Genomic DNA, 17,274 nt, shown 5'->3' with positions numbered 1-17,274 from the left:
GGGCCACCATACGAGCTGCCTATCCAGTGTCCTTGCTGGACTGGACCCTCTTCTCACCTGACTAGAGCTTTGACTGTCGACCGGACCACGCTGGACAGCAGGAACAGTGGTGTGACCAGGATGTGGAATAGCGAGAGGGAGGCGAAGGCCACCGAGGGCGAGAAGTCGGCCTCTTTGAAGAAGCTGACGTGGCCCACGAAGGTCTGTGGATAGAAGGACAAGCGAGGTATGTGACTCAGAGCATGGCCCTCTCCCATACTGGCAGCACTCGGCCCCTGGGCTGGAACAGGGGACCCAAGGAGAGCTTTCTGTTAGAGACACCTTCATCATCTTCAATCACCTCCTGGAAACGTCTCCAGCAAGCTCAGGACTTCACGCTGGAGGGCTGGGCTGCTGCACCCTGTCCTGCCCCCTCCTTGCCAGGAATGACCAGAGGGAAGCCCTCAGCTTAGGTCAGCTCTGCCCCCTCAGACAGCAGTCCTCAGTCAGGGAAAATGTGGGCATGATCATTCCCAAACCACCTCCTCTCTGCCCTCGGCTACCTGGCTGGCTCAGCAGCCTCTGTGACCCAGGCTTCCCCAAGGAGCCAGGCCAGAACCAGCCCAATAAATCATGTCAAAAGTGAATTCCCAAGTGTGTCTGATGGCTGTAAATTTGCCACAGCTCAGGGACACCGGCCCCCAGGGGAAAAAAATGCATCTTTTTAAAGAACTGTGGCTGCCACAGACGCCAGGGATGGGAGCCCTGGGCGGTAGTGGGGGCTCGGCCTTTCTGGAGGGGTCTACTTCGGGCCCCCACTGCTGGGCTCACACACAGCTTTGGTCAAAATCGCTTTAGGAAACCTCCACTGCAACATTTAATGATGTAGAGAATTATTCGTGTTCTTAAACTTTAAAAAGCAGGTTACAAAACTGCATGTGCGACACAATCCTATTTTTGTAAAAATGTCACATTATGTGCCTTAAAAAGAGACTGGAAAGAAACACGTTAAAGATGTTGCCAGTGGGACTGTGGGTGATTTAATTTCCCAACATGTCTGCAATAAACACGTCTTTACTTTTATAATTAAAAAGTTTGATAGCTCTTTTTAAAAGAAAGTGAGATTTCTTTAAAGATGAAGCCACAGGTCTTCTGGGCCCAGAGGCAGAGGCCCCTGTCTGCCTGGGGTCGGGGAGGCACTGCTGGGCATTACAGGCTTTCAATCTATTTCCCTATTTCCAGCCCCACCGCTGAGTGCATCATCCGAAGGCCTTGTGCAGAGAGGCCAAACCCTGGGCCGCCTCTCACTGCAAACACTCTCTGCCACCCACCGCATCCGGAGCTGGAGAAGGGATCCACTTACAATGAGGACAGCTGCAATGGGGATGGCCGTGTTCATGAAAACTGTGGAGGAAGCACAAGGGAAGTTTAGTGGGAGGGATGAGAGAGCTAAAAATGAAGCTGCTCAGGATGGTCCGGAAGCAGTGCAGCCCATGGGGTCCCTTCTCCAGCCACCAGGGTGGAGCTGGGCAGAGTAGGGGCAGAACTCTAGCCTTGCAGTCCCTCCAGCTCCTTACCCTGCTTCCCTTAAGACTCTTGCCCCATGTGTCTGAGACCTGAGCCTTTAGACAAAAGCTTACATGCTTTTATTCTGCTCCAGGTGGTCAGCGGGAAGGAAGTCCCGTGAGAAGTGGTGAGAGAAGAGATTGGAGCATTGGCTGCCCTTGGCCAACTGTGAGGTCAGCTTCATGTGTTTCTGGGGGGCACTAGGTTGCTACCCCTTGCTCTGCCTTTGGTTCCTGGATCCCCCCAAGCCAGGTTCTCTCTGAGGCTTAGAGGATTCCTCATCTCTCATGGCTCTTGGGAAGGATTTCAAACTCACTCACATTGAGGTATTAGTAACTAAGGACAGCTTAAAAGAGGGTCTCCCTAGGCTCTAAGGCTTAGAGTCCCTGCCTAGGTGGGGCAGGTGGTTTGCTGCAACAGAGGTCCCCTCTTTGTTCTGTTTAAAGTGTGGCCCTCGGACCCTTCATAGGGATCCCAGAGAGCAAAGGGAGCTGGACTTCAAGTCAGAGAAGGGTGGAGTCCCTGACCTTGGGCAGGTCATTTACCTTTCCCATTCCTTGGTTTCTTTACCCGATTTTTGTAAATGTGTACTTGTTCACACCCTCTGGATTCCTCCAAATAAGAGGGGATAATGTAAGGAACAGCTCTGTGAACCTGGATGCTGCCTGAATGTCAGACCTCACGGGCTACTAGCTTAGCTCTGCTCCACAGGTCATGCTCCTCTAGCCCAAGGTGTGAGATGCTGGAGAGAGCCCTAACCCTGGGCCTAAACTTCCAGAGAGCAGCCTTCCTGGAATAAGAGATGACTATCTTAGCTGCCACCTTCCCATCTCCTCCTCCTTCCTTCCAGGAGCCTCTTCCAGACCAGCCCAGAAAAGAGTCTGGTTGTATAATTAGCCAAATTAAAGCAGAAGGAGCCAGGAGCCAGATCAGCCTGCTGTGCACATGGCCCCTGTCTAATGAATGGCAAAGGTTCTGGAGACACTGAAGAATTACAAATGGTCAACACCATTCCAAGAAGCAGACTATCCACTTATTCCAAGAATCCTGTATGTACCAGCTAGTACATACACAGTGTATGCTGGAGATGTGGAACACCAAGTGGGTGGGAGAATATGGCCTCTGCCCACAGGGGCGTCCTTGTCTGAGGAAGGGGGCAGAGCTATGCTCTCAGGAAACCCTTATTAAGATGGGGAGAGAGGGAGCATGCCTCGGGGAGTTCCCCAGCAGACAGGAAAGACATTGGGCCCATTTTGGGGGAATTCCTAATCTGATGAGGGAAACGGCCCCAGGCATTGGAGAGCTCCCAATCTCATGGAGGAGACACAGCTGGTCTTGGGGCTACTGCTAGTCTCTCTGGTCACAAGGCTTTTTACCAATACCAATATCATACCTGACGTTTAGCCACCCTTCCTGAAGAAGGCACCATGGTCTCCAGGTACCCTGCACAGTGCTACAGCTCTCTCTGTGTCTCTGGCAGGGGGGCACTTTAAACACAGTTTTCCTACAGTATAAGGGACCCAGATCAGGGATGTAGGACATAGCACAGCTATCGTGGGCTGAAGAGGGAGGGGGAGGAGGACACCAGTAGGCCTGGGCCCTTGACCATCACCAACCATATAGCTGTGAACATTGGAGTAGCCACGTCCATCCCCTCCAGGACCAGTTATTCCAGAAAGCTCCTTTAGGGCAGGAGCCTCCTTCAGTTTCTCTCTTTCCCATCTCCATCAATTACCAGACAGGAGGGGTTCAAGCTAGAAAAGGCACCTGTGCACCACCCCTGGGCCCCCTCCCACACCTCTGGGGCTCAACTCCCAGCTCTAGAATAGGCTCGAAGTTAGGTTGCAAATTGGCTCAACTGTGCTTAGAAAGCAATCTGGTGCTTCGTAGCTAGAGCCCCACAGAAGTTCAGACCTTCTGATCCTGTAATCTCTCTCCTGGGAATTTATCTTGAAAAATCACTTAACAGAAGCACGAAGCTCTCAGCAAGATGGTGTTAGCTGCAGCGCTATCTGTCACAACAAAACCACAACCACAGCCGTAAACCACCCAAAATGAAATAAACTGGCAACATCCAACAGGAGTGGCTGTTTTAGTAAAGTGGTACATCGACTCTGGGGGAGATTTTGCAGTCAGAAATGTGTGATAATGGGTATTTTGTTCTGCATGTTTTCTCTGGTCGTGATTTTTAAAATTTATTTTTTCCCTATTTTATTGTCTTTATTCTTGTAGCTGCCTGAAGTCCTTTGAGGAACGAGACAAGCTATAAATAAATTTGAAAATGAGTATTCCAATGCTGATGCAGCACCATGGAGAATGTATATGACATAATTAATTTCTGTCCTGTTCTGTTGTTGTACGGAAATGTTAGCCAGTGAAAATGTAATTTTCCACTTCCCTCATCCTCTCCTGGAAGGACAGCCTTTGTTCAGGGAGCTCTGGGTGCCATACAGGGTGGCAGATGGATGAAGGGAATCACTAGCTGCTTGTTTTCAAGGCCACTCTGAAGACCACCCCCCTGGGCCCTGGGGTGGACATGGCTGGCACTGGGGATGTCAGTGTCTAAGACTAAGGAGCCTGGGATGCCGCAGGCGCTGGCAGGTCTCTGAGCTCAGCAGACACTCCTGTACCCTAGTGAGGGTAGGGGGAAGGGAGCAGGGTGTCCCAGCTGTCACAAGTTGAAGACCAGCGGCCCTGCACCCATCTTCTTGAACCACATAAGGCCCTGGAAGACATTGAAGGTGGTGGAGGGGTGGGAAATACGACCGAAAGTTCATTTCTCTCCAACTTTGGCATGGGGTGGGCTGACTCATCTTGATTTGATCCGGACAGGGGCGGGGTGGTGCGGGGACAAGAACATGATGGTGCTCAAATCTTGAGTGCTAGGGAGCCAGAAGTACTGTGAAATAATTCTAAGCGAAAGTAGAAGAGTAGAAAATCATGTGTGAGTGTGGCACTGTTATGGAAAAGTTTAGCTGCGTGTAGGCAGGCCTGACATGCCACCTTCGAAAGTAAAAGTCTTTCTGTAATGGTGTAGACATATGGGTAGGTGTCGTTTTAACACCCTCCTCTCCAACTATCCTCTAAGAAGTATTCCTCCAAAGGGGCGCCTCGGTGGCTCAGTTGGTTAAGCGTTGAACCCTTGATTTCGGCTCAGGTCGTGATCTCACGGTTCCTGAGTTCAAGCCCCGCATCGGGGTCTGTGCTGAGAGCACAGAGCCTGCTTGGGATTCTCTCTCTCCCTCTCTCTCTCTCTCTGCCCCTCCCCTGCTTGCACACACTCTCTCTGTCTCTCAAAATAAATAAAAATGTAAAAAAGGAAGTATTCCTTCAAAAATTATTTTTTGCGGATCTCCTCTGTCCGCAAAAGGTGTTTGTGCTGGGTTCTGGGGGTAGAGCAGTGAATAGCTGTGCCACTTTTCATACCCCTTCCTCCCCAAACAAAGCAAACAACAAATCAACCAAAACCAAAGCAGGGCTCAGATCAGCTGCTCCCCATGGCTTTGCTCAAGGAATGCTGCCCGGCCTTGTGGGTGCCAGCCTGCACCGCAATACCAGGAGCTTTTTATTTCCACAGCTTTGATAAATATTTCAGAAGCCATGTGTCTGGAGGCACAGCCAGCCATTTGTGCCTCTGGTTAACTTCATCTTTGTCTCCACGGAGGGCAGGGGAGCAACTGTGGGCTCACAGCCAGGCCTCAATGCAGGTTGCACCTGCCAGAGGGGGAAGCGTATTTTGAGGTGCACAGGGCTATTTCCCATTCAGTGGGATAGTCAGTCTGAAGTCTACAGAGGGGAGGGAAAGGTGGCTCAGCTGCTGGCAGTGGAGGAAGTGTGGCAGGAGACCCCGTAGCCACACCGATTCTGCCCCTTCATAGATGCACCTGCCTGGCTCTCCCTCAGCCACCTCTCTGCCCAAGCAGGCCAGGATATGCATCGGCTGCCCCAGCTAGTGGGAGGAGGGGCAGATACTGAAGAAGAAATTCACAGAAGCTGGAGGAGGAAGGGGGACCAGGTGCGGAGGTCACCTTGTCCTGCAACACTGGCTGCTCTGAGTCGGGGCCTCCACGGAAGAGACAGAAGCAAGACTTGCCAAGAATCGCCACGCCCTTGCAGGTGCGGGGTGGCCTGAGAATGGGGTTCACCAGCACCATCCTGTCCAGCCCCACAACCCTGTCTGTGGCAGAGTTGGGTTTGGAGATACGTTTTTTGTTTTACAGGGCATGGTTTGAGGCCGGTTACATCCCTCCCAGGAGGGTCCACCTGACTGTGGTTCAGACCAGCTGGGAAGAAAGAAGACCTTTGACCCCAGAATACTCAAAGAGGCAGCAAACATACCTGTCCTTTACTCAAACTCTTTCAGTGGCTCTCCTGCTTTGGGAGAAAACCTAGGGGTCTGAACACAGCACACAGGGTCCTGCATGATCTGGTCTTCTTACCCTCTCCTCACCGAATTATGCTCAAGTCTTGAACACACCATCATCCTTCTCACCTCTAGGCCTTTGTGCCTGGAACATTCTTCCTCTCATCTGTCTAACCTGTAGTCATCCTGACAAGGTTTCCTTGACACCCATGACCCCTAGAGATTAGGTTGGGTAGAACTCTTATGGGCATCTAGAATACCCCTTTCTGTTCCTCTCACAACACGGTTGCACGTCTGGCCTCCCTATCAGCCTGTGAGGAACCTGCAGGCAGGGACCACTATTTCTTCTCAGCACTGCACCCCCATACCTAGCACAGGTCCTGGCACATAGTAGGAGCTCACCAAATATTTATCAGATAAGTGCTGAAAGAAACAAAACAAAAGTGGTCCATTTGGAACTGACCCATATCTCTGGCCTCACTGTTCATGGCATGGTCTCTCTCAGAACTGGCAGGGAGAGGATCATGCTTGCCTCCTCTTTAATGCGCAAGGCCTCGGTACAGTCTGACACAGAGAGAAGGCCTTGGGATGGGTGCTGAACAAAGGACAGAATGAACTGGCGGCATGTCTGTTGGTTGACTGGTAGGGCCTAGAACCCCTTTGTCACTCTTGCAAAGCTTGTCCTCAAATACATGGCCGGGCTGGACATCTAGAATCACCTGCTTCTGCAGGGAAATAAGGATTGAACTGACTTCTCAGGGGAGTGGCCAAAGCACTTACCTCCAGCTTTTCCCCACTTAAGCTTCTACTCACTGAAATCCTGCCCTTCCTCTGAGGTGCAGGTCAAGCCACCTGCACCTTCACCTCGCGTGAAGCTCTTGTGAACTCCCAGCCCACGGGCTTCCTTCTTCTCTGTTCTCTGCCATTTCCTGGCTGAGGACCTTGGAGAGTCCTCTCACCTTCCTGAGCCTCACGAAAATGAGACTGTGTGGGGCGCCTGGGTGGCTTGGTCGGTTAAGCGTCTGATTTCAGCTCAGGTCATGATCTCATGGTCCATGAGTTCGAGCCCTGCGTCGGGCTCTGTGCTGACAGCTCAGAGCCTGGAGCCTGTTTCCGATTCTGTGTCTCCCTCTCTCTCTGCCCCTCCCCTGTTCATGCTCTGTCTCTCTCTGTCTCAAATATAAATAAACGTTAAAAAAAAAAACTAAAAAAAAAAAAAAGAAAAAAAAAGAAAATGGGACTGTGGAACCACACACCTCACAAAGCTGTTGTGAGGATTAAGTGCACGTAGGCTCGCTAGGCAGCCAGCACAGAGCAGGTCCATACGGTTCAGTGCTCCCTGCCATTGTTTCATGCATGTCAGCGCTGACATCTCAGCAGAGTAAAAACTCCTGGAAAATGAGGAGCACAACTTAACTGTCTCTTGCATCCCTCCCACTGCTTAGCACGGGGCTGGGCTCACTCAACCCCGGCCGAGTGACTTACATCTCTTTTCCTTCAATTCTGGATTTTGATGGTAGGGAAACTGTAGCCATTTCCTTTTCATTCCCTGCACTGCCCTGCCCTGCACCAGCTCGGGGCTCTGATGGCAGGAGCATCAGATAGAGCACCAGAGCTACTCTGACTGCCTGGCACTCGATGACCAGACTGAAAGCCCAGCAGGCAGCACCGAGATGGACACCATCAGAAAACATGACTCTTGGGTTCCTCTTTGGCGCCAGGACCCCATGGCTGGCGCCAGGGACGAGAATGAAAGATGCCCCATTACCTCAAGTCTAATGACCTGTGTCCTGATCCCTGGTGACAGGGAGCAGAAGGCAGGAAGTCTGGGAGGAGGTAAATGAAAACACACTGAAAGCATATACCCACAGCCAGGAGGTGCCCTTCCCACCCTGTCCCCCCACCTCCCTGCTGCTGACTAACAAACCCATCCCAGGAAGGGCAAATACCAAGTAAATAGCACTTAGCTTTCAACGCTCTCCCGGAGGGCTCTTCCCTTTCCCTCCCACTGTCTTCTTCCAGGGACCAGCCTGGGATGCTCTGTTTATCCCTCTAGGTCACTGATTCCCGGACAGGTGAGGGACCCTGAACAGAACCCCTGCTTGGCTCCAGAGTCCCTCACTCCTAAGATAGTCATCTCAGCCCCTGACAACATGGCATCTCCTTTCCCCCACGTCCTCCTGGCCCCATGACCTTCACGAAGCCATGGCTTGGCTTCTGAGGGCCCCATGGGACAAAGAACACCTACTAGACAGGTTTTGGCAGGCTAGCCTGGGAACCTAGGCATCGTAAAATGTTATTGATATGCAATACATCCCAGGTTATAGTGTGGAATGCAGGAATCGAGCATACATCTCCTAGGAGCAAAGTAGTTGGGAGCTGCCCTCAACTATATGACCTGAGGCTGCCCCTAGTTTGCTGCCAGGAATCTTGGGGGCCTAGTGCCGTTTTCTTACTGCCTCCCTTCCCTAGCTTGCATCGCAGCAATAGGGAGCCTGCCCTACCCCGCCCTGCTGTGCTGCTGCTGGGAGAAGAAGTCACCTGGCTGTGGCCAGAAATCCTCCTCCACCTCAGCAGCTGTTCCCATTGATGAGATGTCTGGGAGCCAGTGGTCTAATTGGTTATACACAGTGTGGTGTTACTTTTACCACAACCAGGCCCAGGGGCAGGCAGAGCAGGAGGGTGGCAGAGAGGAGGGTGAAGAGGGCCTGGGCTGCAGGGGCTGGTTTCTCTGACCTCTTGAGATGTTCCTTCCCAATTTCTCCTATCCTGTGGAGCACTCAGCCTGAGAGTGCTCAGAGGCCCTGAGCACTGTGTTCAGGGCTGAGGGTAAAAAGGAGAGACCAGTAACCTGCGTGTCTTGGTGAGGAATCCAGGAAGCCACCACTGCCTGCCACGTTCATAGCTGCATTCTGACAAAAGCAGTTCCTAGCAGAATTTTCTGCAGAAAGATGCCATGATTGGTGCCACGGAGGGTGGATGGTCTGTCACTGTTGACCGTGGTAAGCCACAGGGCACCATGGTCTGGATGGGCACGGGAGAGTGGGACACTTGGGGTGCTCAGTGTAAGCCCTGCCCTGCGAGAACCTTCAGGTTGGGTGCTGGCCCCTGGCCCCACTGGACCCTCTCTCTAGGCAATATGAACACCAGGAACACACAGATGACCCGAGTGGCTATCTTATTTTCCATGACCCTGTCTGGGAGACGTGGCCAGTGCACCCTGCACTACTGGCCCACCACTGGCGACCCCCAGAGCTGCGTTTCTTCCTGGCACACCAAAAGAACCAACTTCAACTGGCAGAGGTTGTCAGTAGTGTCCATCTTTCCTAATTTCCTTCTCTGTTTCCCACTCCCATCAAAGCCCATTCTTGGTTGTTTCTCTTCTACTCAGAGAAAATAGCCTGAAATGGTGCCCCACTGTGTCCTAAGTTTTTTTCACCCCCACGTCGGTGCCCAGCCCTTTGTGAAAAATAGCACAAGATGCCAAAGGATCTGGTCTGAGCCATGCTTTTAACCTCAGGATTGACCTCAGGAGGACACCCCCTCTGGGCCTCCATTTCTCATCTGTACAATGGTTTTCCCAAATGGCAGAAAACATTTTCTTTATGTGGGGCTTGAACTCACAACCCTGACATCAAGAGTCACTTGCTCTACCCACTGAGCCAGCCAAGTGCCCCTCCACAGATCTATCTTTTAACTCACAAATGTCCTCTTCAGCTATATTAATTCATTTAAGCTTTACACTTGAGTTGTTTTGTTTCCTTTTCGTTTTTTGTTTTTTCTCTCTGGGGGCTTCTACTTGGCCCTTCCTACCATACTGGCTCTTAAACTGGACAGGCCAGGGAACCAGGGTGAGGTATAGCAGCTGCTAACTAATTCCATCCCAATTATGCACTTGGGGGGGGGGGCACCACCGCAGGGTGGGGCCACGGAGCCACTAGACCAACTGTAAGATCAACTTGGGCCAGGACTCCATCGGTCACCTGATCTCCATAAGCCCTGGCCTGACCTGGGGACCACTGTCCATCAAACTAATTTCGATAACTTAATTTTTGATTTCTAGAAGTCCCTTTGACTCTTTTCCCCCGATACTTATCTGTTTTACCTTGTGGGTTTTACACCTTCTTTTAGCTCTTTAATAATTTTAAACATACTTACTAACTCTTTCACACTATTCTATCATTTCCAGGTTTGAGGGAATAATTTTCTTTTTTCTTTTTTTTTTTTTTTTTGTACTTGCTGACTCTTACTCTGCTGGTACATTTTTCTCAGGTGGATTTTTGTTTCTTTATTATTAGCTTATTGCTCTACAGGAGCATTTGCCACTAGAGCCCCATGTTCTCTGGAAAGCGGTTTTAATACATATGTCTGTTGGGACCCCAAGAGGTTTTTGTTTTTTGTGTGTGTGTGGTTTTTTTTTTTTGTTTTTGTTTTTTTTTGTTTTTTACCAGTTCTGGTCTTTTTTCTCCCCTTTCTCTCTGTTCTGGGCTTGGGGTTTCCTAACCACTTGGTTAATACAGATTCAGTCTCTACATCTGTGAGTATCTTTCTCCTCCTCATACCCCAGGTAGTTAGAAGCTTCCTTGGAGCCGAATCCAGGGCAGGGAAGGGAAGCTCAGTCTGACTTACTTAAAGAAGTCCTCACAGGGGCGCCTGGGTGGCTCAGTCGGTTAAGCTTCCGACTTTGGCTCAGGTCACGATCTCACTATCCGTGGGTTCGAGCCCTGCGTCGGGCTCTGTGCTGACTGCTCAGAGCCTGGAGCCTGTTGCAGATTCTGTGTGTCTCTCTCTCTCTCTGACCCTCCCCCGTTCATGCTCTGTCTCTCTCTGTCTCAAAAATAAATAAATGTTAAAAAAAAAATTAAAAAAAAAAAAAAAGAAGTCCTCACACTCCGGAGAATCCAAAACTGTTGCTATATATTCATTTACTGCAGCCTCCCCATAACAGATCAGCTCAATGGAGCATAAAAGACCTCCTTTGTCTCTGTTATCACTGTGTCTTGAGGGCCGGGACAGTGTCCTGCCCGCAGCAGGCTGTCGATATACATTTGCTGGGCACACGACTGAGGACACTGTGACTTCCGGGGGCTCTGCTCCAAGCTGGAGGCTCACCTGGATTGGGTGATGATGATAAAGACTCTAGCTTCGGCCACCTCTACTCCCTCCCTCGAGCCTGGACACCCAGCACACAGGGCTGGCTGGTGGGGTAGACTCACTGGAAATGGAGGTGTAGACGGCGAAGGCTCTGAGGCTGGTCATCTCCTTCCTGCGGGTCATCTCCACACGCGTGCAGAAGATGTTCTCCCAGGCGTACAGCTTGAGCAGCTTGATGCCACGGAGCATCTCGTTGGTCTGCTTCAGCCTCTCGTTGGAATACTCCTGCCAGGGGTCACCAAGTCAGAGAGGGGTTTCCTTTGCCCCTGGCCCAGCCAAGGGGAAGGAGCCAAGTCAATGCCCTCATCACTTCACAGGCAATGCCCATCTCCCGAGTCCATGGGGAAGCTCCCTTGCTTTCTCCACTCATCCCCTCCCACAGACAAAGAAACGGAGGCCTGGACAATCAAGTAGCCTGCTTAAGGTCAACGATAGTGTGGATATATGTGTATATGGCTGTTTGGTGGCATCTGGGGGAAGAGTGAGGAGCCTCGCTGATGTACAGGGAAAGGGAGCAAGCAGCCGCATGGGGGAAGGATGGGGACAAGGGGCGCGAGCACCCTGGGGACGCTTACTCACCAGTGTGCTCCGCTGGGCCTGGGAGAGCTTGGTGGCCACAAAGTACTGGACGGGGGCCAGTAGAATGATGACAGCTGCCCCAATTAAGGCACTGACTCCAAGGATGTAGTAGAGGAGAATCACACCCACGATGATCTGAGGGAGGGTCATGGGGGTGAGTTTCCTTTGACCTGGTAGTCGCCCTGGGGGAAGCGGTGTTGGCAGCCCCTTTCCCCAGGCCCCTAGAGAGGGACATGCCTTGGTGCCCAGGTTTCCGAGTTGTCCCCAGGGGCCAGAGGAGGAGGTGTGACAAAGCAATTTCAGAAAGAGGTATTAACATGATGGGCTCTCATGCAAGCAGTGGCTTTCTCAGCTGATAACAAACTGCATTTATCTGTAAGCCTGCTGAACCATTAACTCTCTCCAAATCTACCTTCCAGATGGAAGTCTCAGAGCTGAGGTTGCACAATGAGTGTAACAGCACCTTTTGTTCTGTTGGCTGGCTGGCAAGGCTGACGGTTCCCTCACACTGGGGAAAAAGTGACACACGAGCAAAGGAGCACTGCCGTATCCATGCCAGACAAAACCGGTCCAGGGTCTGAGAGTTCAGTTTTCATTCTCAGGCTCCTGGCATCTTTTTTAAAATAAAATATGAACTGTCTTCTATTACACCAATTATTACATATATAAGAAAATGAAAATGATCTCTTAAATTTATGACATCGTGTAGAGTGGTTTTTGGATGAAAATACAAGTTTTTATAATTCTTAGAGGCATATACATTTTATAATCTATAATACATATACACATATGTACATGAAGGCTGGTATCTTTAATGTTTTAGTGAATCTGGCAAGTATTCTCCGAAAAGAGAATTATTCTGGCTTTATGCAAATGAATGCCTACTTCTGAATATTTATGAGAAGTGTAAATTACTCTTGCCAGCCCCTGAAGCATCAAGCTGACAATTTCTCAGGTTGCCTTCAAAGGCAGACAGCTCTAAATTCAGGGATTATTCTAGAGGAACAGATGTGCTGTCTTCCTTAATTGGAAAAAAAAAAAAAAGTCTGCCTGGGTTGGCCTTGCACTCTACACCAAATTGACACTAAGCTCCTTGCACTACCTCGAGGGCAGAGGTGGGCGGTTTTGTAATTTCTCTTAATCACAGAATGCCTCTTGTATTAGCAGGATCTTAGGGGCTGGTAAGTGACCCCTTTACCACCTGCCTCCCAGTGTTTCACTGATGTTAAATGCTGACACGGGGGTGCAGAGAAGCACGTTGGGAAATAAAGAAACTCCTACTCCTGCCAGGCTCCGCTTCCATCACCCTACCCAAAAATTATCCCTGGCATCCAGTGTTTTCATTAGTTGTCCTCAGATGGAGGCAATCAGGGCATATTGTTCAGCGGCTTGGGTAGAGCCAGACACCAAGGAAGCTCCAAGAGCACTCCCAGAGTCACCACCATGGCACCTGCTGGGGGTCGGTGCCTGAACCCCCACCACGTCCAAGTGCTGGCAGCTGCTGGAACAAGACCTGGAGACACAGCTGCTGCTGATGCCAGGCTCTTCCTCCTCCTACACCCACCCCTTGTCATGCTCCCTAAATTCTTCTGTCCACTCTTCTATTCTGAGGGGTCTGAGTGGACCTTACAGGAGAATATATCAGAAAGCAGCGATTCTGAGTACGCAAAGCAAGTGTGGGGAATAGAAGGGCTACGTTAGCTCCTATTTACAAGTTAGGAAAGTGATCTAGTATAATAGTGGGGAGATCATTGTCCCCGGAGTCTGCAAGCCTGAGTTTGAATGCAGTCTCAGCACTTAGCTGTGCAATCTTAGGCAAGTTACTTAACCTCTCTGAGTTTCAGCTTCTTCATCCTTACCATGGTGATTTTAATGCCCACTTAGCAGGACTTCTGTGAATATTAAATGAATATATATGATAAGCACCTAGAATAATACCTGGCCCATAGAGATCAAACCAGGCGGCAACCCTTTTCTTAAACAAACAAACAAACAGGCCTCATGGGAACTCTGTCACTAGGGAAGCACGGAAAGGAGATACTTGGGTATACGGCACAGCTGCCGGCTCACTTTGTGCCCCACCCCTCCAGTGCCCATGGGATGAGGAATCAAAGAAGACCCCACTATTGCTGAGTTCCTTAACATGGCATCCAAGAGCTTCAGGGGGCCAGTCTAGCCCCTGAAATCGTAGGCAAAATGTGTGAACACACATTTGTTTTTCTGAGAAGCTTTTATTAGACTGTCAAAAGTATGTGTAGGTCAGAGGTTGCCTAGGGCTGGGGGAGGGGATGAGAAGTGACCACCAATGGGTACGGGTTTCCCTTTGGGGTGATGAAAGTGTTGTAAAAGTGTGACAATGCTAGGGGCGCCTGGGTGGCTCAGTCGGTTAAGCCACCGACCCTTGATTTCAGCTCAGGTCATGACCTCACCATTCGTGAGTTTGAGCCCTGTGTGGGGCTCTGCACTGACAGTGCGGAGCCTGCTTGGGATTCTCTCTCTCCCTCTCTCTGCCCCTCCCTGGCTCACTCTCTCTCTCTCAACATAAACAAACATGAAGCAAAAATAAATAAATAAACTTAATAAAGTTGTAATGATGGTCGCACAACTCTGAATATGCTAAAACTCACCGAATCATACAGTTTAAATGGGTGAATTATATCTTAATGAAGCTTTTATCAAAAAAAGTATATGTGACCAAAAAAGATTACAAATCAAGGAGAGTTCCCGGGGATAAAGAAGAGGGGCTCCTGAGCTAGTTTCAGTATTTCCAAAGGCGACCCAGGCTGCACACGAGATCCTGGCTAGGTTGAAAGGATTGGATCAACTCCACGTGGGAACACTGGGTCTTGAGGGCTGGTTAAAGCTCTAAGTGGCAAAGGTATAGCCAGCCTTTAAGGAATTAAAAGTGGAAAACCAAATGATACGTCATGATAAATAAACAAAGGTAAGTAGTGGAGATAAAAACTACCACCCCCTGGGTGTTGGGAGGGTTAACTGCATAAGTGACAGAGGCTGGGGCAGGCAAAGATTATTTTTTCTTTTAATTTTTTTAATGTTTATTTATTCTTGAGAGAGAGAGAGAGAGAGAGAGAGAGAGTGCACAAGCAGGGGGAAGGGCAGAGAGAGAGACACACACACAGAATTGGAAGCAGGCTCCAGGCTCCAACCTGTCAGCACAGAGCCCGATGTGGGGCTCAAACCCATGAACAGTGAGTTCATGACCTGAGCTGAATGAAGTTGGATGCTTAACTGACTGAGCCACCCAGGTGTCCCTGGGGCAAGGGTTATTAGTATTAGTGTTGTTAGCAATGATGTACGTGCAATAAACGTTATAAATAGTAGTAATGATAATCTGGTGGACAAATGAAATCTTAATGAAGATTTTGGTGGACAAAGTCTTTCAAAAGAGGTTGTTTAAGGGGACATAATAGAAAGTGTTCTTGTGGATAAAAGACTGGTAACTATATTAGATGAACTCTCCAGGCCCTTCTATGGCTTCTTTTTTTTAAAAAAGTTTATTTATTTATTTTGAGAGAGAGCGAGAGAGAACTCTCACAAGTGGGGGAGGGGCAGAGAGGGTGGGAGAGAGAGAATCCCAAACAAACTCTGCACTGTTAGCATGGAGGCCGACATGGGGCTCTACCTCATGAATTGTGAGATCAGGACCTGAGCTGGAATCGAAAGTAGGGCACTTAACCAACTGAGATACCGAGGTGCCCCCTTTCTATAGCTTCTGTAGTCACCAATCCATCTTGGTAGAGCTGGGGGGAGGATGGTGATCTAGACATGGATAAGTGGTAATGGGGGATGGCATACAGAGCTGTCCCCATAAAAAGGACCATCAGATTCCCTGCCCTACGTCCCCATCAAGATGCCTAGCTGACTCTCTGTTCTATTTTCCTTTAAAGTCTTTCAAATATAAGTGTTACAGGTAAGAAGGACCAATAAAAGTCACTTGAGATTAAGTTTTGTGGAATCTGCATCCTAAGAAGCAATGGATTCTGAACTGGTAAAGTCCTCACTCGCACCAAAGTCTGCAATTTCCAGGGATCTGATATTTACTTAGTGACTGCTCTGGGCCGGGCACTCTGCATGGTGCTTTACTTACATTGTCTAATTGACTCGTCATAGCAACACCAGAGGGTAGGAATCATCCCCTTTTCATAAATGAGGAAATTGAGGTTCAGACAGGTTAAGTATTTGAATCAACTGGTTTCACCAAAGTCCAGGCACTTTCCTCTATACCAGGCAGCCTCTGTGGAGACTGCAGGGGTTCTGGGATTCACCAGAGTGAAGCCAAGTCCATGGCCAAAGCTCCAGATGAGAGACAGAGCAGACCAGACCAGGAGTCAGGAAAACCATGCTAAGGATTCTCCTGCCATCGTTGGGGGAGGGTGCACCTCCTTCAGAACCATCCCCAAAGGTTGTTTGGCTTTAGAAATAATCATGTTTTTGATCTTCAAGAACAACACGTGCTTACTTGAGAATTTAGAAATGCATAAAGAAAATAAAAGTCATTCGTAACCCCACCATGTGGCCTTCTATTTCTTTTTTCTGGGTGAGTCTGTGCCAATGTGCACACGTACATGTATTTCAATTTAGCGTGAAGCTCACTGCATGTACTATTTTGTAACCTTTTTGGCTTAAACATCCATCATGAACACTTTTCAGTGTAATTAAGTACTTTGTTGTAACATAACTTTTAATGTCTGCAAAAATGTTCCACATATGATTATCCCATGGTTTTTTTTTTAAGGTTGGCTGCTTTTTGAGAGCCTAAATGACAAGAGAGATAGCTAGACTGTTTACAGAGTGTGAGCGAGTATTGGAAGTCAGGGCTACACACCATGGAGACCCCAAGGGTGTGGAAGGTGCAGGCAAACATGGAATGGAAGATGGTGAGCCCTAGTCACTGGGCATGTGCCAGCAGATTCTGACTTTGTGCCCCCCACCCCCACCCCAGACACACATCCTTTACCTGTACTGGCATGGCCCAAAGGTTTGGGCACAGGAAGAAAAACCACATGAGCTGATTGGTGTCGATGGCAACCAGGTTGCAGATCTGCCCGGCTGTCATGTCCCCCATGGACAGGTTGGAGGTGGACAGGTGCATAATTTTATTGTAAATCTTGGTCTGGAAATGAGAGCAGAGTATTTCACATTTGTCATCAACATCATTCTAATCTGTCTCCCAGATGCCATGTGTCTACAATATGCCAGTGCCTTCTCAGACATTCCTCCACGGGTCCCCACAGCAGCTTTGTAAGGGGGCACTGCATTAGTGGTTCCAATTTTACAAATGAGGTAACTGAGGCTCAGAGAGGCAAAGGCCTTTGATTATAGAACAAGCAAGTCAGAAAGGCAGCATTCACATGAGGAATCCTTGCCAGCATGGCAAGCTACTTCCCCAGCAAAGCAAGACCTCTCCCTTGGGGACAGGACTTAATTAGCTCTTAAATCTTAAAAGTGATCTTCGTGTCCTGTTGTATTCTTGGTTTGCCAGAGGCCAGTGGAGAACACACTTCATAAAAATGATAAAGTAGGGCAGCTGTCTGTTTTAATGTGGCTGTCTTCAACCAGGGGAGGGGTATGTTTGGAGGCTGTGTCTTGTCTTAACTGAGCCTTGAAACAAA

General features: G+C 49.4%; 1 protein-coding gene across 5 annotated transcripts in view; it reads right to left on the bottom strand.

The window, feature by feature from the left end:
• The window catches only part of ABCC8 (ATP binding cassette subfamily C member 8), a 77,388-nt gene that overhangs the window by 34,904 nt on the left and 25,210 nt on the right, over window positions 1–17,274 (bottom strand). For all 5 annotated transcript variants that reach the window (XM_027073033.2, XM_053203402.1, XM_053203404.1 and 2 more), the window contains 5 exons: window positions 16,620–16,775; window positions 11,642–11,776; window positions 11,125–11,287; window positions 1,343–1,383; window positions 58–203 (listed from right to left, as the gene is read on the bottom strand). In XM_027073033.2, the coding sequence (XP_026928834.1) occupies window positions 58–203; window positions 1,343–1,383; window positions 11,125–11,287; window positions 11,642–11,776; window positions 16,620–16,775 (641 nt within the window). The remainder of the gene's footprint in view (window positions 1–57; window positions 204–1,342; window positions 1,384–11,124; window positions 11,288–11,641; window positions 11,777–16,619; window positions 16,776–17,274) is intronic.

Source organism: Acinonyx jubatus, chromosome D1 (genome assembly GCF_027475565.1).
Source record: "Acinonyx jubatus isolate Ajub_Pintada_27869175 chromosome D1, VMU_Ajub_asm_v1.0, whole genome shotgun sequence".
Taxonomy (NCBI): domain Eukaryota; kingdom Metazoa; phylum Chordata; class Mammalia; order Carnivora; family Felidae; genus Acinonyx; species Acinonyx jubatus.
This window is presented reverse-complemented; position numbering and strand designations above follow the sequence as displayed.